Genomic DNA, 23,105 nt, shown 5'->3' on the forward strand with positions numbered 1-23,105 from the left:
CACTTTTTTCGACATTCTGGTAGCATTAAGTCCTTCGCCTTACTTACACTTAACGTGGCTTAATGCCGCCTTGGAAATAATGCCCCTATTCACGCAGCACTTAGTGTGAAAGGGGCGTGCAATGGGTGTTGCAGTGGGTGTTCTGCCGCAACACCCATTGGTTTTTGACGCTGCATCATATTTACTAGGGTATGGGGCAGTACCAAAAATATTGCCAGTGAATACCTGGTCTTAAGCAGGCGATAGAAGGAGAAATGTTTCATTTCTCCTCGTATTTTGCTCTTTCCATGTGTGCTGCATTCTGCAGCACACGGAGAAACAGCACATCACCTGTGAAGATTGTTTATGTGCAGGAAGGTGTCTCTTTAATCACCCCTGGAGCACAGGAACCCTTGCAACATTATGTAAGGGTGTCTATGCTGGCACTAGGCAGCTTCTTTAGCATCAGCGCTAGGGGAAATGCAGGGGTGTGCTGCATTCTTGTAAATACGGCACATCCCTGCATTTTTAAACTGACGTAGTGCTGCGTTACCAATTTTGGCGTAATACTGCGTTCTTCCAGATTTGAGTAAAAATGACCCTTTCTCTAGCAAAGAGGATTTTTACGCATTGGCCTTTTCCTTCTGAGAAGATGGCAGCTTCTTCAGGGCACTTGCTTGCCACATATACTGTGTGTGGTTTCTTCTGAAAACAGTTGCCCGTATATCGGACAGCAGAAAACCTGGGCCTAGATTAATGGTAAGCGTCTAGACCTGAACAGTATGCCAAGAATTGCCTTCACTGTGCTTGTGGCAGCATTTTTCCATGGATGTTCCTTGTTCTAAATTTTATCTCCGCAGATGCAAAAACAACAGTTGATGGACAGAATGCAGAACAATGTCATACATTCACCCCAGTACAGAGATCTGGGCCTAAATCCATCGTTTTTTTGCACTCCACACCACCCCAGTTCAGACATGGCCATATGCAAATCAGCCTTGACCCTGTGCCTCATGGGAACAGTCCAGCCCGAACTGCCAAGCCATGTCTTTCCTGGACCGGAATCAAGCATCCTAGGCCCTGTAATTTTTGCTAAATATTATCTCCTGCATGCCAGTGCAGTATTTTGTCACAGATGACTGTCATTCTAAGAATTGCCTCCAGTATGCCAGGACCAACGTCAGACTTAAAAGATTACCTTCACATTATCATTCATGCTCACTTTCACTTACACACATTTTCAAACACTCACCCTCCCTGATTTGTTCTCCCTCTCTTGCACTCACTATTACTCTCTCTTTCTCCTAATAATTCTCACTCACTTTCACTAACTCTTACTGTGACTCACTCATACATTCTCACTCAGTCGCATTCGATCGCACTCACTCTAGCTCTCACTCATTCATTCTCACTTATTCTCACTCACTCTGATTCACTCATTTTTACTCATTAATTCACACTCACTCTCACTCACATTCTGACTTACACTCAGTCACTTATCCTATCCACTTACTCAAATTCACTAGCAAGCGCTCTTCTGACTCTTTCTCATTTATTTTTACCCACACTGACTCACTCCTTCTCACTCCTGATACACTTAATCATGTTTTCATGATTCCTACTGGCATTCTTTCATGCTTTCTAACTCCTTCTTACACTTGTTCTTACTATTGTTTCTCACTCACTCTCTTGCTGTAACTCATTCTCTCACTCACTCATCCTCACTCACTCTGATTCCGTCTTATGCACTGAGACACAATCTCACTCATTCCCAGTCACATACACATGCTGACACATGTAAACAGACCCAAACACAGACACACTCTCCTCTCACACAACAGAAATCAATGTTTCTGGTTGGAAGAGTATACACCCTCTCCAAGCAGGAGCCACAATCCTAGTCAAGGTAATTCAGATACACAACCTAAGTTAACCTGTGCTCACCCTCTAGTAGGTTGGCACAGAGCAGTCAGGCTTAACTTAAGAGGCAATTTGTAAAGTATTTGAGCACACTTTAATTACAGTAACAAAGTGAAATCACCACAAAAGACTCCATCTCATTTTAGAACAAAAGAGAATATTAGTCTGAGTAAAACAAGACCAAAACAACAAAAATCCAATTAATAGAAGACGATATGAATTTTCTAATTTTAAATGCAAAAAAACAGTGCTTTGAAGTAACTAGCAGTCAAAATGTTAATTGAGGTCGCAAGGGACTACCAGTACAAATCCAAAGTACAGGCTGACCATGATGAAGGGCAGGTCAGCTACAGATCCCACGCAGGGTCTGCTGAAAAAATACCTTGTGTGGAACAAGAGTCGGCGTCGAAGGATTCACTGCATCAGTTCCAATCCACACTGTCGGGACGCTGTGTCAGAGTTGAGCCTCGCAGTCATGGTCAAAAGATCAGTGCTGCACCATTGTTGAACCTCGCAAATGGGACCCTTGTTTCATCGAATTGGCACTGTGTAAGAGGTCACTGTGTCGGTTCCGATCAGTGCAAAGGTATCACTGCATCAATATTTACAGCAAGCAACTGCAGAACCAGCTTCTAAGGCCCAGGACTGGAGGGGGGATCTCAGGCAAGGGTAGGACTCCTAGATTGCAGAGTCCAGGAGCACCAGAAGAATTGCAAGAAGTTTTTTGTGTCCTTGATACTTCATAAAACAGGAGGCATGCGAGCAAGCTCTTGGAGAATCTTGGGTGCAAGGATGTAGATAGCAGGCCCAGTCCCTCTCACTCCCAGGCAAAAAAGCAGCAGGCAGCTGGCCAACACAGCAGAGCAGGTTGCATAGTGGCAGTTCATCCTACAGCTAGCAATCAGCAAGCATGCCAACACAGCTATACAGGTAGTAATGTGGCAGTCCCTCCATCAGCATAGCTGCTCTTCTTCCAAGCAGAATGTCCCTGGTTCCAGTAGAGTTCTGATTTTGTGGTGTCAGGGGTCCAGTATGTATAATGCTAATAAGCCTTTGAAGTAGAGGAGACATCAAAAAGGCCTTTGAAGATCTCAGGATCCCTGCCTTTCCTGCCCTGGCTCCAGACACATTACAGGGGCGTATGCAGCTGTTTGTGTGGGGATAGACCCAGCCCTATTCAGGGGCAAGTGTCAGATCCTCCCTCCCAATGTACCACAGGAAACCCATCAGCCTGGTGAGGGGCCATCAGGAAGCAATTGTCACACTCCTTCTCCCTTTGTGTGATTGTCTAGAGCGAATGCACAAAGCCCAGTTGTTTTCCAACCCAGACATATATTTAGAAACAGGCAGAGGCGCAGAATGGTTACAGTAAGAAAATGCCAACTTTCTAAAAGTGGCATTTTCAGACTTACAATTTAAAATACCGCTTCACCATAAGTTGTGATTTTTACTTGTGAGTCCAGAGACACCAAAATCCAAATTTCTATCTGCTCCCAATTGGCAAGTATTCATAAAAGGTGTTTAAGGCAGCTTTTGATGTTTCTTAGTTTGTTTTTAATTCCCTGAGTTCTACTCTCTTGTCATCCTCTTCCTGCCTCCAGACATACGGTGGATATCTTAGAATGTCTAGCATGCATTCCCAAGTTTATTATTAATACTAAAAGCTAACAAAATGATGGAAAGTCTAGGTTTATCTTCAAATGCAAATATATACATGAACTTTGTTTCACATGTCATATAAGAAGCAGAAATAACAGTAAGCCTACCTTTATTAAGTAATCAATGTTATTTAATGGTTTTCGTTTTTTAAATAAAATTGTGTTCAAAACTAGTGCCAGAGTTTCAACAAAATATAATGCCCATTCAAACGTTCACATCACTAAAACATTTTTTAACCAAACACGGATACAATGTAAAATGTACGAATAAAAATTGAAGCAGAAGAGGCCACCCCTCCATCTACTTTCTTACCACCACCCTTTTAGTGAAATACCTATCCACTTCCCCCATCCATAATTACTTTTACTTCAAATTCTATAAATATTATTGTTTTAAAAAAAAAATTCAATACTTAGTTGTTTGTAAAGTATATATTGTATTGGTTGTACAAAATAATAGATTTATTTGTGGTATTATTTTTCATCATTACCTTACTCTAATGTGGTAATAACTAGTTTAAAATAAATGAATCATTGTGATGTTGAAGTCAATAAATGTAAATACTTATGTCGGGACCAGTTGATGAATGTGGCATTCAATGAGTTGGTAGCATAGGAAAAGACATTATACCCTTGTTAGGTCTCGCCTGGCGTTAGCAGCGCGCATGCACAGCTCCTCCATGCGAGGGCTTCGTGGAAGCGATCCGATTCCAGAAGTCATGTCTGAGCTCCGCCCGTACTTTTCATTGGTGTGCGTCTTGATGTTGTTGCACCTTGGCTATTGTGCTGGGTAACTAAACACTTATAAGGTCCCAAAGGCAAGACCTATCGGCTATGCCAATGCTTGTTTATTCTGGCTCTGCCTAGGAAAAGACACAATACCCTTTTTTATTTAGGCTAAGCTGAACACAGGATGGCCAATATTGGTAGCCTTCAATCCAGACAAAGTGAATGCACTTGACCAATTTTACTTGATCTGACGCAGCTAAGATGCATTTTCTCAAGCGAATTGGTAGAGTTATGGAGATGACCCCCTCATTTTTTAGCTCAGTGCTTTCTGTGAATCTCCAGTTGGCATTTCCATTCTGATTGTTCACACACTTCATTTTCTGAATTTCCGTATTGTTTTTTGAAGTACACCGAACTGCCATCATTAAGAATGCATTTTTTTTAAAATCATAAGCACTTGATGAGTTGAAATGACACACCAGTTATGTAAAATGCAGGTCTTAGAAATGTCTTCCTTAAAATACTAAATATGACATGTTTGAAATCAAACTACTTAGGTTACAGATAGATCTTACAATAACATTTGTTGTTCAGATTGTGAAGCAGTGGTGATGTACCACTGGAGATTTTTGGTAATACATGCAGCTTTTTGAAGTTTTAAAAGGTGCCCACAGATTAGCGTCTTTCGGGTGATCATGTTACCCCATCGCACTTAAGTCTAGGCTATTTAAGAAAATGGATGCTAATGCCTTTTTTAATGTTCTCTCAGAATGTTTAATTTGTCATTAGTTGGCGCATCTAAGCGGTTTAAGGACGATTGGAATACTCAGGTGCTCTCAGTTTGTTAAATGAAAGTAATAGTTTGGGAAATTTTAAATACGGGTAAAATTCCAGAGGAGGAGGATATCACAGTTTGACTTTCTGCTTACAGTTGGCATCAAAATGAAGCAATAAAGCCAAAATGTGAGACTGAGAATCATCTTCAAAGCTCTATGCTACTGTTATAATGCTCTGTAGGAGGCTGGCATAGTATATGGGGCTCACTTATGTAATTGTAGCACCCTGCACTAATCCAAACGACCCTTATGGTGATTTTAGTGCTTCATGCTTAGTCCAGAAGGAGTGTTAAGCAGCTTGTTTTACCAGTAATTAATCTTATGGTTTAGGTTAAGTGAAAAAGAAACACACAGTGTAGCTATAAAAATATGTATTTATTATAAACACTCACTAACACATTGCAATATCTTCTACTCTGAGATTTAAACACAATACTCACAAATACTTTGGAAATAAAACAAGTAAGTAGCACAAATACACCTTTGTCTCCAGGGGAAACCAAACCATATACTAAAATAGTGGAATACGAACCACAACCTAAGTCGAGAATGGACCCAGAAGGCGTAGAAGCATCCGGACCCAAGGAACCACTCAAGGTGAGTATCTAGGAACCCCTTGGAGGCCCTGTGCATTGTGGGGACACAACAGACAGCGTACTCAATGCAATTCAATGGGTAAGTCGCTGTTGCAGTTTTAAAGAAGAAGGACCCTTCCCAGTGGACCCTAAAGAAACTCTGTGGAATATGGAAATTTGGAGAGTCATCCCATCTGGGGATACCCCAGGAACCAGGATACCTACACCAGGGAAGCCAGGTGCATTGGTGCTAAGTGGCATTGGAAACCGCCGTAGACCACAATGGAGGATTTCAGAGAAGATGCAGCTGGTGAATAAGGTGAATGAGTCCGGTGGACCCCAAAGGTGGATACAAGATGAGAGGTACCTGCGAGCAGAGGGGACAGAGTATATGCCACTCACGAGTGGCTTGGAGGCACGGAAGATGAATGCCCACTGATATTGGTGATGCAGGGAACTTGACAATGCCCTTAAAGTTGCAGCTGTGCAGACCAGGATCCGTTCACGGGCTGTCCCACATCGGATGTCGAGAGCTAAGGGGTCAGTGTCCGGCAGGGGCACCAACAAGCCTTGGTTACGGCAACCAATTTAGTCGTACAAAAAGGTGCAGTGTCGGGACCAGCAAGGTCCAAGTGACTCACCAGGAGCACGTAAGTCAGAGTAGGCCCCCGAGCAAGCAGGGGAGCCCACTAGAGCCAAAGAAGACACTCAAGAGGACCCACAAGCTGGAGGCAAAAGAGTCGCAAGAGGACCTCAAGCAGCTCACCAAAGGGTTAAGGCCGCAATGCAAAGGATGCGGTGCAGGCAAAGATCTTGGCTACAGGAGATTCTTGGAGCCCCAAGATCTCTAGAGGAGAAAGTCAACAAGCCTTGGCAATGGCATGTCTACACGGTGCAAAGGGGTACTGCTCCAGCGGTTCCGCGTGGGATATTGACTTCAAACTTGCTGTGAAGACAGGACATGCCTCGAGGGAGTTGCAGAGCTACCACCTGCAGTCAGCTTTGTTGCTGTGACTGCAGATGCGAGGGAGTGACTCCTTCACCCTAAGGCAGATTCTTTCGGGTGTCTTGGATGACCACGGGCCCTGTGAGGAACCTTTATGGAGCACAGCACAGACGTTGCAGAAGACTGGCAAGACGACGAGACCAGGAGCAGCAGGAGTCTTCCCAGTTGCAGTCTCGGGTCTCAACACGAAGTCCAGCGAAGTCCAAAGTGCCCAGACGGTTGAAGTTGAAGTGGTTTCGGATCTGATTAGTGTTTCACGATAAATTCAGGGACCCACCCACAGGTAAGCCATTAATTACCCTAAGGAAAGGATTGGGACGATTCGGGTGTCCCTCCCAGAGGAGGGGCTGGACAGTGGGAAAGATATTCCCATGTCCTTTGTCCAGTTTCGTGCCAGAGCGGGAGCCAACGGCTCCCTGAACTGGTTTCAACTGGAGTATGCAAGGAGCATACCAAATGTGCCCTTCAAATAAGTCTAGTGGCACTGGCAAGAGCCCTCACCCTGTCCTAATACACTAAGTCCTGTCTGGAAAGCAGTCACATCTCCCTGTCACAGGAAACCTCTTGTCCTGTTCCTCTGCTCGAGCGTGGCTCAGCAGCAGGAGGGCAGAATCGTGTCTCTGGTTGGCAGCAGCCATATTTTGCTGTCTGAGTCTAGAAAACTGGTACCGGGAGCACTGAGGGCCTCCCGGAGGAGCTTTACAGTGCTTGGAATCATACCTTTCACACCGTTTTGTGGGGGTATGATTCCAACATGTTGGATACCAAACGTGACAGGGTTCATCACAGCCAGTTTAGAGATAGCCATCGCGTAGTGACGCATGGCCACTTGCAACCTGGGAGAATAGAATCCAAGGGTAATAGGAGTGTCCTGCTCATGCAAGGGCACCCTCATACTTACAACCTCGCACCCTGCCTTCAGGAATTGAAAGACCTGCCATAGGGTTGACTTATAGGTTTTAAGTCAGTGACATCAGATATAAGGAAACTTATATCTGTCGTAAATGGTGCTAGCACCAGCTTACACAGGCTGCAATCACAGGTCTGTTGTCATAGTTTGAGTGGGCTCTCATGGGTGGCGTACTACATGCTTCTGCCCATGGGAGACCCCTGGTGTACCTAGGCCCTGGGTACCTTAGTACCATATACTAGGGACTTACAAGGTACCTCAGTAGCCAATCTGGAATGTACCTAAGTACTTACCATGACCAATTTAGGGAAGAAGCACAGAGAATGGGATCCTGATTAGCAGGATCCCAGTCAGACTTGTCAGTAAACCTTAATGACACCAGCAAAAAATTGGGGGTGACCATGAAAGCAGATCTTACTTTCCTACAGGCTATTTCCTCTCAAGGTCCATGTTATCTTCACTAGATGGCCAAACCTTATGTTCCATCTAGAAACCAGAGATCGGCCAAAATGAAACAGGCCATCATTCCAAAATTTAAGAGTCAGAATTGGAGGTAGCTCGTTTAGATACCTCAAGCCAAAAATCGGTAACTCTCTTCCTTTTGCAATCTGTCAGGCTTCAACTGAGACCCTATTCAGGAAAAAATTAAAACCTGGCTTTTGGGTCTGATTGAGACTCGATTCAGCATGGTGGGCAGTCTCTTTTTTGGGAGATAACATCCTAGCGCTGGGACACTTTGCAAGAAGTAGCTATGGACTTTATAAGTAATATTATTATTGGTATTATTAATAATCATAATAGTGGGAGTACAGGGCATATTCTGTGTGGGTTTCAGAGTCTTGTTTTCCTGCCTGCATAAATAAGGTCCATTATGTAGTTCAGTGCACAATGGGTTGATTGATCTCCTGCATGCTGAATACTGACTGTGCATGTGCTAAACATCTATCTCTCTTTTTTTTTCCAGTTTTGAAGAACTTTATAACCAGAGACCAGAAGAAGTTGTTCTTCACCGAAAAGAAAGGATTGGAGTGCATCTCGCCCCTCTTTCAGAGTGTGGAGGAGACCCCAGAGCCTATCCCTACAAAGATTACCGGGGATGTCCCTAAGTGGATCAATGGAAGACTGCTCCGAAATGGGCCGGGAAAGTTTGAGTTCGGAAATGACAAGTAGGCATTTTGTTTCCACCGCAAATGATTGATTGAATGCTTTATTTCGATAAAAACATATCTTAAAAGCATAAATACAACAATACAGTTTGGTTAAAAACCACAAAAGCAATTACTGTAGCAACCATATTTACATATTACGTAATCCAACCAGTTACACAAAACTATGAATGATATATTCTTGGGACTACATAAGAACACAGGTTCAAAAGAAAAAAAGAGTGTCAATCCATTTACATCGAGATTTTAAAACATATATTAAACAATTTCCTTAAGCCTTCGAGTTCTGATGGACCAAGCCCATCTTAAAAATGTTGCTACACCGGATGCATACAGTGTGCGAGTGTCTGTTTTAAAAATACGCAGTGCCACAAAGTGTTGCCTGGTTCCCAGTTCTTTACAAAGGGGCTTAAGCCAATAATTCCTTGGCGATCGATACAACGGGCATGCAAACAAGATATGTGCCATTGACTCTACTTTCGTAATGCAGAAGGGCCAGTATGGCGAAGTCTGGAGGGGGGTTTTCCATCGGGCAGTAAATTCACAGGTTGGTAGGTTGGCAATCCTAAATTTAAAATACAGCGCCCGATCAAATGGATTCTGGATAGTATCAAGATAAGGTTCACAGAAAGCAACATCCTTGATCCCCAAAAAATTGTCAGTAAGTCTGCCCAACTTTGGGTCAGAGCAACGCTTGGAAGCTACCCAATTCCAGGAGATTCTCTTCAACACTGACTTTGGTGGGGCAGATTTAGTTATCCATGCATCCTTGAGGCCCAAGTCATATAACAATGTTTTAACATCCTTGAGCCACCTGATTTTGTGCCAACCAACCATGGACATGACTTCCGCCAACCCCTCCGCATACTTTGCCAGCTCGGGGACGCGCCACAACCGAGCCCATAACAACAGTGGTCGAAGCTTGGCAAGATCGCTGATTAAATGGCATCCCAAATCAATAGCAAGGGAACCGTTGGGGTGCTCTGCGGGAGTGCCATTAGGTTTTTAAAGACCTTGTTTTCGGATCTTGTCAGCTGGTCCATATTACACATGCCCCACAGTTCTGCCCCATACAAGGCTGAGCTCGCCCCCTTAGCCTTGTATATTGCTATAACCGGGGCAATGGGCCTAGTAGTTGAGGACCGATGTTCTCTTAGGATGGCCCCCCTACCCTTTTATGGCATAATAACATTTTCTGTATGTGGAAAGTCCACTGCATATTGTCAGAAATACGGATACCAAGGTAGTCAAAACCAGAAACCCTCTCCAGGGGGACAAGGTTCAGAACAGGGGCCCTGCTAAGCTTTTTAGGCGGGTTGATCACCAGGTACTTTTTTTTATCAGTATTTGTAACCAGGCCTGCATGGAGCAAAAAGACTGGAAACTATCTAGCAAGTTCTGCAGGCCTTCAGGGGACTCAGAGATAAGAAGAGTGTCGTCAGCGAACAGGAGAGTTGGAATTTTTTCGCCCGCCAGGGACGGTGCATCAGATGGACATTGCAATAGATGCTGCACCACCCCGTTCACATATAATGAGAACAAGGTGGGAGCTAAAACACATCCCTGGCGGACGCCCCTGTTCACTGGAATTCTGTTGGTCTTTTGCCCCTGCTGGCCCCACCTTACTTGCGCAAAGTTGCCATTGTGCATCCTTACTAGTAGTGACAAAATATACCCCAGGATCCCCATATCCAATAGGACTCCCCACAAGCGTTCCCTAGGGACCAGGTCAAAGGCAGTCTTCTATACTACTATTATAAAGAGAGAACTTGCACCTTTAGGCAAGGTAAACTCGGGAACCACAGCGCCAATCTACACACCCGATACACCGTTGAAATTGGCAGGGTGTGTAGATGGTCATAGGCTTTAAAATTTTTAAAAAATAAACGTTATATAAAAATTTATATTTTTACAAAAAGTAGTTCCCCCAAAGTAGCGCCGGCCGCGACTGTGCGTCGTCACGTCAGGAGCAGGGGAGGAGCAGCGTCCCAGGAGCGGCGGACATGGTGCGCAGGGGAGGAGCGGTGAAGTGAGGCCAGCGGCGGAGTGGAGAGGCGGATATGGCGCGGGGAGGAGCGGCGGCGGACAGGTGGTGAGTGGCAGAGCGGCGGAGTGGAGAAATATGGACCGGCGGTGTGAGCAGCAGAGGCAAGGTAAGAATCCGGGGCAGCCAGGGTCGGGGCGGGTGGGCGGGGCACGGGCTGCTGGGGAATGTCAGGGCAGGCGGGGGTAGGGGAAGCCAGCATTTCAGGTTTGCGTGCTCTCCCGCCCCGGCCCCCGCCCGCCACAACATTGTCCAGGACACAGACAATGTCGTGGCGGGCGGGGGCCTGGGCGGGAGAGCACGCAAACCTGAAATGCAGCCCCCAGCCCCCTTCTACTCCAGGCAACGCTGGGGCGGGCTGCTAGTTAGGTCTATAAACGTGAGATAAAGACTGCCCCTGGCCATGATAACCACCTTCCAATAAATAAGTAACAGGCGAAATGCCTGTTCTATAGTCCCTGTTCCGGACCAGAAGCCAGCTTGGTAGTCCGAAAGAACTTTATTTTCATCTACCCAATGCAGGATTCTCTCAAGAATGACCTTCCCTGCAACCTTCTGCATGGAGTCAATCAAGCTTATCGGTCGGTAGTTGGCAGAGTCATCCCTATCCCCCTTTTTGAAGATAGGGACCACCTCTGCCCCCTTCCACGACTCCGGAACCATCGCACCATTATCGATGGCATTAATTAGACCAGTGATAAGCTTCCCCCATTTAGGGCGATCAGAAAAGGATGAGGTAGCCTGGGATGCCATCGGGGCCTGCGGCTTTACTGGGCACAATACAATTAATTGCTTTCTCAATCCCCCTCTGCGTAAAGGGATAGCTGTTTGGTTCCACCGACTTAACTAGGAAGGTTGGGCAAAAAGGCTGAGGTAAGGCACACTGAGAGCATGAGTACAATTTTGAAAAGTGGTCAAACCACCTTTGGCCTGGAATGTTGCATGTGATTAGAGCATCATCCGGTCTATTCTTCTCTCTAATGATGCTCCAAAAGCGTCCAGCATCCCTCCCTGCGCTTGCCTCTTTCAGTGCTTCCCAGTATTTGTCTTCCCACTCCTTTTTTGCTAGTAGTGCTACCCGCTTGTACTCTTTCCTAGCCAACCTTATCTGCTCTTGGAGTCTAGACTTAACAGCCTTAATTAACGCTGTTTTCTTGCTTCGACACTCGGAGTTATACCAGCCTTTTCTAGCAATAGAGGTAGATGGCTTCCTTCCTAGAACTGTAGAATTCTGGACAAGAAAGAGGTTACCCAGAGCTATGATTGTATCCTGAAACATTTCAGTTACCCCGTACTGGGCACCCTGGACATTGGACAATAGATCTAAGTCAGTCACTGCTGCTGATAAGAGAACCTCAATGCTATTAAGCTTCTCGTCGTCAAGAGTAATTCTACACCACCTCAGCCGCCTTCCACAATTGGATCGATGTACTTCCACAGTTATCATGTTGGGAGCCGCAAGTAAAGGACCCCGTTGGTTTGGCCACAAGGAGTTCAAGCTTAATGATAGTGATAGGGAGGTATGGTCACTATCAGTGGTCGGGAGGACTTCCATGTCCTTCATAACTCGCCAAAGCTTGAAATCGAGGAGGATATAATCAATCCTGGAAGTGTGGTTGGTCCTATTATATGTGTGGGCCCCCATTTGGTCTGAGATGGATCTACCATTCACGGCTCTTAGGCCAAATTATGCAACTAGCGTGATCAGTTGTATGGCCCGTTGCGACCACCTCTTTATAGGTTGTAAACGAAGAATTGGAATGCCTCTTCTGAGGTCGTCCTCAGCAGTGTCCAAAAAATCCTCTGCCGCAAGGGGCTCAAATGTACAGTTCATGTCCCCCGCGATAAGAACATGCGCACCACTAGGGCGCTGCCCAAGTAAATTTTCCAAGAGACTGATCACGGGTGATGGGGCGCCTCCTTTGGTTCCGCGGGCATATATATTATAAATGTCCATTTTCCTCCCTTTATGTTCTTTGCTTAATAAAAGGCCTAGAATGTCTGTAGAGCTGCTTTGTATCTGGCTAGTGTAGCAGCCCAATGAGATGCTCACCCATATCAGGAGCCCACCCGAAGGGCGACCTCTTCCCGAGTGTGGGGGAACTGCTGGGAGAAAGAAGGTGGTATGCCCAACTTTGTAATGTGGCACCAGCCTCCAAGTCTCCTGGAAAATACAAATTGCGTGAGACTCGATCAGCTCATTCCAGTCTGGTAAATCCACTTTCTTGGAGATGCCCGCTAGGTTCCAACTCAAAATCTTTAGGGGGGGGTCGGTCTCAGCTAAATCAACAGAGTTGCGGGGGGAGGGTAGGATAGGACTACCTATATCCTGAATAGGATCCAAAGTCCTGCTTGCCTGACTAGTACACATGGGGCCAGACGTACTAACTGGCCGCCCAGGATTAGCCGATGAAGGTACACCCAGTGGTAGTGGTTCCTTACAGAAACTCACTATACCGCTTACCGTACCATGCATTGCCTCTTGAGGGATTCCCCACATTAGTTCGATCATCTTATTAGTCGTATTATTCGGGGGACTAGAGTCCTCATTTCAGTACCTACTATTAGCCCCATGCAAATCAAAATCAAGATAGCTATTGTGGGGAGTTGTGTGCCAGGCAGGGCAATTGTTGCGGTTAGAATTGCTTACCCCCCCCCCCCCCCCCCCCCCCACTGGAATGCAACTTGATCAGCGTCTTGAGTGAAAAAAGTTGTCTAAAGTTGCTTGCTCAAATCTGTCCAATCTCTCAGCTAACGATTTAACCCTCTAAAGTACCGGGAGTATAAAGGATCTCATGACTTGCTCTATTTGTACTATGGAGGGAACCTGAGCTCCAGTGCCTATGGATGGATTGGGAGTTAGCGGGGGGATAGTCGACTCTGAGCCGTTACAGGGGGATGAGCTGCCTGCAGGTGTTTCTGCTCTTGATGCTAGCTTGACTGCTTCCCCTGCCCTCGCCTTTCCCACAGCTGACTCTCTACTAGCGTGCACTGTTGCCTTAAATTTCTTGGAGGTTTTTAGGCATCCCCCCTTCTGGCCACTACCAACTCTCTTTCTTTTGCTCAGAGCATTGCTTGACCCAATAGTGTCTGCGCTCTCCTTAGAGGTATGATAGCTCTGGGTGGTAATATCAGGGCGCATGAGCTCGTGTTCCCCATTTATATTGACTGGTTGAGATGTGCCCAGAGGGTACGCCCCGGGCATATTGCCACGCACGATGGACCTCTCGGTATCCACCTCTTCGCAGGAGGAGCCAATAGAGCCTTTACATGCTCCTTCGTTATGCTCTACATTGGGAGCCGGGAAAACTGCTGATGGCAGCAACCCCAGGGATGAGCGTTTGTGGGCTAATAAATCAGTAGAGACCCTTCGCTCTGTAAGGGCAATTTCTTTCTCTAAGACAGAAAATACTCGTGTTATGAACTGATCTAATGTGCCACTAACAACACAACCCCCCCCCCCTTTTCCCTTTGTTTGACCTAGTAGACATAGACATTCAGAGGGTCCTTAGAACATTTGTGCACGTAAACCCTATAATATTACAAATGTAAGAGAAAGGAAAGTACGCTTTGTGAAAGTCAATGCTTACAGAGTAAAGTTTCAGGGGGGTGGCCCAGCCCAGCCTCCTCCGGCCTGTGACGGCCTCGGACGGTCCCGCCCTTGTCCCGAGCTTCGCCCGGCACGGCCCACTTGCGTCCTGCGAAGCGGGAGGCGAGAGGCGCTTTTCAGGCGCTGCAGGTGTAGTGAGAGGGCTCAGCACGCCCTCAAAGTCCCTCAGGCTCCTGGGACAGGTAGTTTTGCTGCCAAAATCAGACGAAGCGTCTCACCGCAAATGTTATAGCTGTTAATTTGCAGAGAAAATGAAGGAAAAATAGATTTTTTTTGAGGCTCTGTATCACATACGTTAAAGGGAACAATGGAAGCTTCCCATAATCGAAGCTTTTGCGACTAATGATTTATTTATTCAGACCTACGATTGCCAAGTTGTACAAAAGGATACACATTTTTATGGAAAGGTTTAGAATAGAACATACAGTCAGCTGAATCACATTTGGGGCCATCTTTATGAGTGGCTTGGAAAATGGCCTGTACATTTCCCATTCCTGGCGTTTATAGTTCCAGAGGTAGTGGTTACCCCGGTGGTGGTGAAAATCTGTCCTTCCATGAGGTGGACTCTGAAAGAACCCAGAGAAATAATGAATTACTGGGGGAATCAGTAATCCTGAATGTGCCTCCACCAGTAATCCTTTGTTTTTCTCCAGACTTTCAAATGTGGATTTTGGTTGATCTCAGTAGCCATAAACTCGACGTTAAAAACGTATAATGGCGATGAGGCTGCTATCTGCTATCACTGGTCGCATCAGATTTAATGGGCCACTCTTAATGAGGGCCAAAGTGAGGTGCTTTTATAACATCTAAATGATTATACATTGAGAGAAGAAGTAAGTACAATTATCCTTGTACAACCTCCTAACATACTGCCCACCAGCAATGATCTCCTGAGTGTTATCCATGTGGCCCAAGATGCTCATTGTTCAAGTATTTCTATTATCTTTCCTTAATTTGTGAAGGTCGTGTCTGTTACACTTGCTGTATTACTGGGGAGCCCGCCTCAGGTCCTAAAGTACATTGCACTTTGTCTTTGTGTCTCATTTTCCACCAGAATCTAGTTCTTGTGTCTTTCTTGTAACGTAGGCGACTTTGGGGTCCACTGGCTAACTGTTAGATATGATTATGCAACTCTTCCACTGTCCAATATTCTGCTTAAAACTTCAATTACCTGCCTATATGCCAACCACAGTCTTTCTATTAGCCCACACACTTCACAGTCTCTTACATTATGCACCCAGCATTTGTCATGTGGTCACATTAGGCCAAGGCAGAAACATCACCATTTTACACGCTCACCTTTTAAAGTTGACATCTTATCTTGAAAGTTCCTATTTAACACATATTTGCTTGCATGCTTGTACAGATAATGTTCCATGAAATAACTTTGTTTACATTTGAATATCTTCGTAATCATATCATCGTAAGCATATAATCAGAGCCTTGAACATTCTGTATGACAGCTAAAGTTCACTGTGCAAAATGTTGTTTGTTATTGTTCGCTCAGCGACAGCTTTGTCAGGATAGATTCAATAATGACAGCCTGACTCGGACTTCGGCATGACAACATGGCTGAAGTTTATTATGAAAATGAAATCACTCCTTGGTTTAGTAAGAGGAGTATTTTACTGACGCTGTCGCCCAATGCTGGATTTCCAGCCCAGCTGAAACCTATTTACCTCCTGAGACAAATGGTGCCGAGTTCTACACCAAGATGTGCTCCCAGATTAAACATATCCACAGCTACCCTCAGAGAAGGATGGGCTGTCTCGTCCTTACAACAGCCTCAGGCTGGATTCTACTTGGAACCCTCCTGTAGTTGGAGACTGGTTTGAACATTTTTGTCTGAGTTGATTTTTGTTTCCAGTCAGTCCCTGACAGTTCTGGACAGGCAATGCAGTGATATGCTTGGAGTTTGTCCCATTTAAACAGGTGGGATCTGGAGTTACAGAGGTAGCCTGTGAGTGAAAGGGGGGAGTTTGGAATTTTTAATGTAGGAGAAAGATGTGAGAAGGGTGAGAAATGGCGAGAGAAGCTTTAAAAATGAAAAAGTGAGAAAAGGGAGGTGTCCGAAAGTGGGTTAAATAATTTGAAAAGAGTGAGCCCTTACAAACTTAATAAACACACTCTCGTTAGGTCTCAACACAAGTTTCCGAGAAAATCTACTCAATCGCTGGTGGCTGTGAGCCTGTGACACATGCAGAAGGACATTCCCCAGAGAAATGCATATGAAGTTCAAGCAGTACTAACAATTTCAAAGAAAATAATACAAATCAATTTAGTAAAATATAGAACATGTTTAAGAGCAAAAAGACACAAAAATCATATAAATTGCACCATGGGAACAAGAGATTTGAACGTTTGTAGTTTTGAAGCAAAAAATTAGTAGAAAAATTAAAGTGCTATTGAAAAACAACAGTTCACGACTGAACGGAACCTAGGCATGATTTCAGGCTGACTTCAATGGAGTTGAGGTTGGATAGACCAAGCAGGTTGTCTCTGTCAAATGTGTCAACTTAGGTCGTCATGTCTGTAGTGTAAGTCAAACTCCCTCACCAAGGCAAGTTCTAAAACTGAGGCCAGTGAAGATCCCATGAAGTCGCATACATCATCATCGTCAGGCTCTTGCCGAAGCTATTAGTTTTGGTGCCAAAATATGCAAGCAAGATAAATCTATATTCTGTAGTCACCATGAATACTTTGTTGCTGTGGTTGATTTGCTGCTTCACCCTGGTTCACAGTTGTACTTTTTGGCTTAACCACTTTTTTGATTCTCAAAAAGCTTCAGTGGGGTAAGGCTGGAAGCTGTAGCTGGAAAGAGTGCCATGAGGCTGGATACTTTTAATTTGAGGTCCCTTTAATTTTGATTTCTATGTGGCATGAAGCTCTGAAGTGGGTAAACCTTTTTTCTTGCCTGCTTTGTTTACTACCTCACTGGGCAAGACTGTGCAGATTGCCTCAGTCTCTTCGAGGTTGAAAAATGTTTCAGTCCTGCTTTTCTCCCATTGTTGGGAACGGTCCTTCCGATCACCCAATAGCATCAAGTCTGTCTCCTTCCAAGAGGTTCTCTGTGGTCAGCTGAGTACTTTCAGGGTCACAAGTCCTGATTTGGGGCCTGTAGCAGGTAAACAAGAGGTCATCCACCTCACCCATGGAGAGTACCCTGGGTGCCAGGCAGAAGTCATCAGTCAGAAGTCTTCTTTCTTCCAGCAGGGCCTTCTTTTTCAGGAGTGTTCTTCCCAGGTCCCCAAATTATCTAAGGAGAGGTGGTGAGTCCAATCTTATCTAGTGCACTAGCGAGTGAATGGGTAATTTCCCCAGTACAATCCTTTCTCACTCTATGTCCACACCTTCTTGAATCACTTCCTCTTGTTTCTTCTCCAAAAATTCTGAGAAACCCTAAAATCATGATAGTAAAATGTTTCTTCCTTCCAGAAGAGATCTGTTTTGATTAGATTAGCTCCCTGATATATTGTATTGGCTTTTTGAGGTGGGATGCAAGGCAGAACTTGTTTTAAGCCAGTTCTGGCTCAGGCGGATAAATAACGTTATCTTTCCACTAAAATTATCCAAAATCTAATTCCTTGTTTAAACCAGACTTTGAAAAGCAACAGGAAAATAATTTTGAATTGTTTTACTAGCATTATTCCAAGCGAAGATTTGAAATATATATTTTAATCACACTGAAAAACTAGCCTAACTTACACAGTGAAATCAGCATTTTTTTAAATGGAAAAACAAGTGTTTTTATGTGGCATAGTCGGTTTTCTTTTCCATGTATTACTGCAGTACCTTTAAACCAGAGTTGAGCAGAATAAATCAGTACTGTAATGGTACCTACACAGGGCTGAGAGGGAGCATTCCCTCTCTTTTTAAAAACCACTGCAGATGAAACTTTAATTTGCAGTGATTTTTAAACACAGAGGAATTGCTCTCTCTTTCAGCCCTATTTAAGTACGACTGCAAGGCATATATGCCTCAGCGCCCTTACATAAGTATGTAAGGGCACCAAGAAGTATGCACTGGAATGGATACCCCCCTGTGCCCTTACATACTTATGTACAGGCACTAAAAGGTATGCACTGCACTGGAGTGCACCACATACCCCTCGGTGCCCTTACTTAAGTATGTAAGGGCACCAAAGGGTATGCACTGGAGTGAATAACCCGCTGTGCCCTTACATATGTAATGCATTGTAGTGCATCGCATACACCTCGGTGCCCTTACATAAGTATATAGGAGCATTGAGTGGTATCCAATGCAGTTCATACACAGTGGTGCCCTTACATACTTATGTAAGGACACTGAGGGATATGCACTGCACTGGAGTACACTGCATACCCCTCAATGCCCTTACATACTTATGTAAATGCACGAAGGAGTATGCACTACACATTGCAGTGTCTAGCCTGCCCCTTGATGGAATTCTGCAAAAGTTTTACATAATTCCATAGCATTCTGCAGAATTAAACTCCACCAATTCTACCCACCTTTATTTTAAAATAGCTCACCCATAGTACAGTAGTTTTCTTGGTATCTTTGTCTTTTTTTGCAACTGTTACCACGGATTTTTTACAACGCATACCATTACAACGGATACTATTACAACGCAGGTCATTTTACAACGGATACCTTTACATCGCATTACACTACAACGCACATACTATTACAACGCATACCATTACATCGTAAGTATAATTATAGGTAAGTTTTTTTTTTTTTTTTTTGGGTTTTGGGGTACAGGGTTATTTTTAGGTTTTAGGGCTGGGTTTGGGTTTTAAAGTACAGGGGTATTTTTAGGTTTTAGGGCTGGGTTTGGGTTTTGGGGTACAGGGGTATTTTTAGGTTTTAGGGCTGGGTTTGGGTTTTGGGGTACAGGGGTATTTTTAGGTTTTAGGGCTGGGTTTGGGTTTTGGGGTACAGGGGTATTTTTAGGTTTTAGGGCTGGGTTTGGGTTTTGGGGTACAGGGGTATTTTTAGGTTTTAGGGTTGGGTTTGGGTTTTGGGGTACAGGGGTATTTTTAGGTTTTAGGGTTGGGTTTGGGTTTTGGGGTACAGGGGTATTTTTAGGTTTTAGGGTTGGGTTTGGGTTTTGGGGTACAGGGTTATTTTTAGGTTTTAGGGTTGGGTTTGGGTTTTGGGGTACAAGGGTATTTTTAGGTTTTAGGGCTGGGTTTGGGTTTTGGGGTACAGGGGTATTTTTAGGTTTTAGGGCTGAGTTTGGGTTTTAAAGTACAGGGGTATTTTTAGGTTTTAGGGCTGGGTTTGGGTTTTGGGGTACAGGGGTATTTTTAGGTTTTAGGGCTGAGTTTGGGTTTTAAAGTACAGGGGTATTTTTAGGTTTTAGGGCTGGGTTTGGGTTTTGGGGTACAGGGGTATTTTTAGGTTTTAGGGCTGAGTTTGGGTTTTGGGGTACAGGGGTATTTTTAGGTTTTAGGGCTGGGTTTGGGTTTTGGGGTACAGGGTTATTTTTAGGTTTTAGGGCTGGGTTTGGGTTTTAAAGTACAGGGGTATTTTTAGGTTTTAGGGCTGGGTTTGGGTTTTGGGGTACAGGGGTATTTTTAGGTTTTAGGGCTGAGTTTGGGTTTTGGGGTACAGGGGTATTTTTAGGTGTTAGGGTTGGGTTTGGGTTTTGGGGTACAGGGGTATTTTTAGGTTTTAGGGTTGGGTTTGGGTTTTGGGGTACAGGGTTATTTTTAGGTTTTAGGGTTGGGTTTGGGTTTTGGGGTACAGGGGTATTTTTAGGTTTTAGGGTTGGGTTTGGGTTTTGGGGTACAGGGGTATTTTTAGGTTTTAGGGTTGGGTTTGGGTTTTGGGGTACAGGGGTATTTTTAGGTTTTAGGGTTGGGTTTGGGTTTTGGGGTACAGGGTTATTTTTAGGTTTTAGGGTTGGGTTTGGGTTTTGGGGTACAGGGGTATTTTTAGGTTTTAGGGCTGGGTTTGGGTTTTGGGGTACAGGGGTATTTTTAGGTTTTAGGGCTGGGTTTGGGTTTTGGGGTACAGGGTTATTTTTAGTTTTTAGGGTTGGGTTTGGGTTTTGGGGTACAGGGGTATTTTTAGGTTTTAGGGCTGGGTTTGGGTTTTGGGGTACAGGGGTATTTTTAGGTTTTAGGGCTGGGTTTGGGTTTTGGGGTACAGGGGTATTTTTAGGTTTTAGGGTTGGGGTTGGGTTTTGGGGTACAGGGGTATTTTTAGGTTTTAGGGTTGGGTTTGGGTTTTGGGGTACAGGGGTATTTTTAGGTTTTAGGGCTGGGTTTGGGTTTTGGGGTACAGGGGTATTTTTAGGTTTTAGGGTTGGGTTTGGGTTTTGGGGTACAGGGGTATTTTTAGGTTTTAGTGTTGGGATTGGGTTTTGGAGTACAGGGGTATTTTTAACCTATTTTTACAAATAATAAAATTATAATTAATTAAAATAATAATTTTATTAAAAAAATATATTACAAATAATTAAATTAAATAATACATTAATAAATATTTACATTATATTTTAAAATTATTTATTATTATTATATACTTACCTATACTTACGTTGTAATGGTATGCGTTGTAATAGTATCTGCGTTGTAGTGTTTTGCGTTGTAAAGGTATCCGTTGTAAAATGACTTGCGTTGTAAAAAATCCGTTGTAATGGTATGCGTGCTAAAAGTACGCGTTGTAACATCATATATCCATGTAGATGGTATAAATACACACTACAGCCCACATATGGCATTTAGCTCCCATGCAATATATGTATTTACTGTGCCATTTGCTCCGGCTTTACAGGAAAGTTAGGTACGCCAAACAGGGTAACTGTACAATACATGTTTAAGGAAAAAACACAGGTGCTATACCATTGTTTAACTGTAGTATGGTGCACAGGTTCCTATAGTCAGCAAAATCAGGCAGAAGAAATGGGAGGACCACGACAAACATGATGCACTTTCTTACATGGGCTCCCTCTCTTTGAATTCAGGGTGAACCTAACCATGCCCATGAAAGTCCTCATTGCTAAGGTGGAACAACCTAAAAAGACCATCGGTGCTGGTGGGATTGGACTTCAAGTCAGTGTTCCACAGTAAAGTCTATTCCCTGTAGGAGTTGACCTGCCGCAACAGTTTAGTTCTCTCCCCTGCTTCTACATTAGTCATTGGTGCAGTCTGTGGTCTGGGTCTGTCTGAACTCAAAAATGTGTCCCAAACAGGTATGATGCCAGTTTCTTCAGGGTCCATACTACTATAAAGGACTCGCTGTCCATGGCACTTCAGCTTTGTTTTTTGGGTAGTAGCTGTCTGTTAATGAATGCTATCGGTTGTTCATGTTTTTTTATCACTTGCCCATGACATACTCTGAAGCAGCTGACTGCATCACTAATTACCTGTGTACACCATGTGCCTTGAACACTTGTGCCGAGCATAGTACTTCTTTCAGGTTGTGAAAAGCTTTCTGTCCAGGTTGCCTTTTTAGTTGCATTTTGGATTTGAATTCTGTAGGGGTTCAACAATGTTCGCACACCTCTTAAGAAATCTGTGGGTATGTTTGTTGAAAAAAGGCTCTCACATGAGTCTAGGTCTTGGGAGATTCATAGACCATAGTGGGCAGAATCTTGGGCTGAAGAGGATGCATCAGTCTCCCCCGCAAACATAGTGGCCAAAATACAACACAGCACCTTCCCTATTTGGCACTTACTGGCCTTGATAGTTAGGCTTGCCTCTTGTAGAGCATCAAGTACCTTCTTTACATGTCCTTTCCAACTTGAGCTGATGCCTGCAGTTTTATCCAGGTAGGTGGTGCTGAAGACTTCTAGACAGATAGGACTTTGTTGACTAACCTTTGAAAGGTTACAGGTCAATTTTTCAGCCCAAAATGCTTCACTTTAAATGTGTGTGTGGCTCTCTGGGTTTAAGAATGCTGAACTCTCCTTTGTACTCTTAGTTTGGCAATAAGCCAAGTTCCATGAAGTCACGTTGAGTACTCAAAATCTCGCTAGCTTCTCCCCTATCAATTTAGCTCATCTGCTTCCTGGACTGAGTCAACATCAATCTTGATAACTGCATTGAGACCACTGTAGTCCTCCTCACATAACCTTAGCTCTAGAGTGTTTATCTGCGGAGTGATCTGGGGTACCAAAATCACTGAAATGGACCAAGGCCTGCTGGATGGTTCAGTCACCCCAAGTTCCAGCATTTTAGGGGCTTCTCCCTTAACGTTTACCCTTGCCTTATCTGACCAGCAGGTGACTGCTGTGCCACAGGTCAGCTTCTTTTCAAAGCTCCCTGGGATCGGTGAACTTTGAATTAATCTTGTGGTGGCTCAGGTCTGTTAAATGGTGACTCATACTGTACTCTAGCCCACACAAATTACACAGCCCATCATAGTCATTTACTTTGCTGCCCTTCTCCTAATTGACCACTGACATTAACAATACATCCACAAAATATTTACAAGGCTGCTGTGAATGATTTGTGATGTCCTTAAACTTCTGGTTTTCAGGGATTGATTACATTTCAGAATGAGGGCGTCTTTCAAGGGATACCAAAGAACCAGCTTTTCCTCTTTCGGGTTCAGTAGGGTGTAGCTCTCTTGGATTGGCATGTGCCTACACCATCCACCCCGCCAACTTCCTTTTATATTATAGGCATTTGCATGGTAGAAACATTATTGGCAACTAGTCTATGTTATCTACAACCTTA

At 44.3% G+C, this 23,105-nt stretch overlaps 1 protein-coding gene across 1 annotated transcript in view; it reads left to right on the top strand.

Moving 5' to 3' along the window:
- Nucleotides 1-23,105, top strand: part of LOC147732519 (carotenoid-cleaving dioxygenase, mitochondrial-like) — an 816,482-nt gene that overhangs the window by 320,059 nt on the left and 473,318 nt on the right. The window contains exon 2 of the mRNA XM_086958818.1: nucleotides 8,578-8,779. Coding sequence (XP_086814944.1) covers nucleotides 8,578-8,779 — 202 coding nt within the window. The remainder of the gene's footprint in view (nucleotides 1-8,577; nucleotides 8,780-23,105) is intronic.

Source organism: Lissotriton vulgaris, chromosome 2_1, assembly GCF_964263255.1.
Source record: "Lissotriton vulgaris chromosome 2_1, aLisVul1.2, whole genome shotgun sequence".
Taxonomy (NCBI): Eukaryota; Metazoa; Chordata; class Amphibia; order Caudata; family Salamandridae; genus Lissotriton; species Lissotriton vulgaris.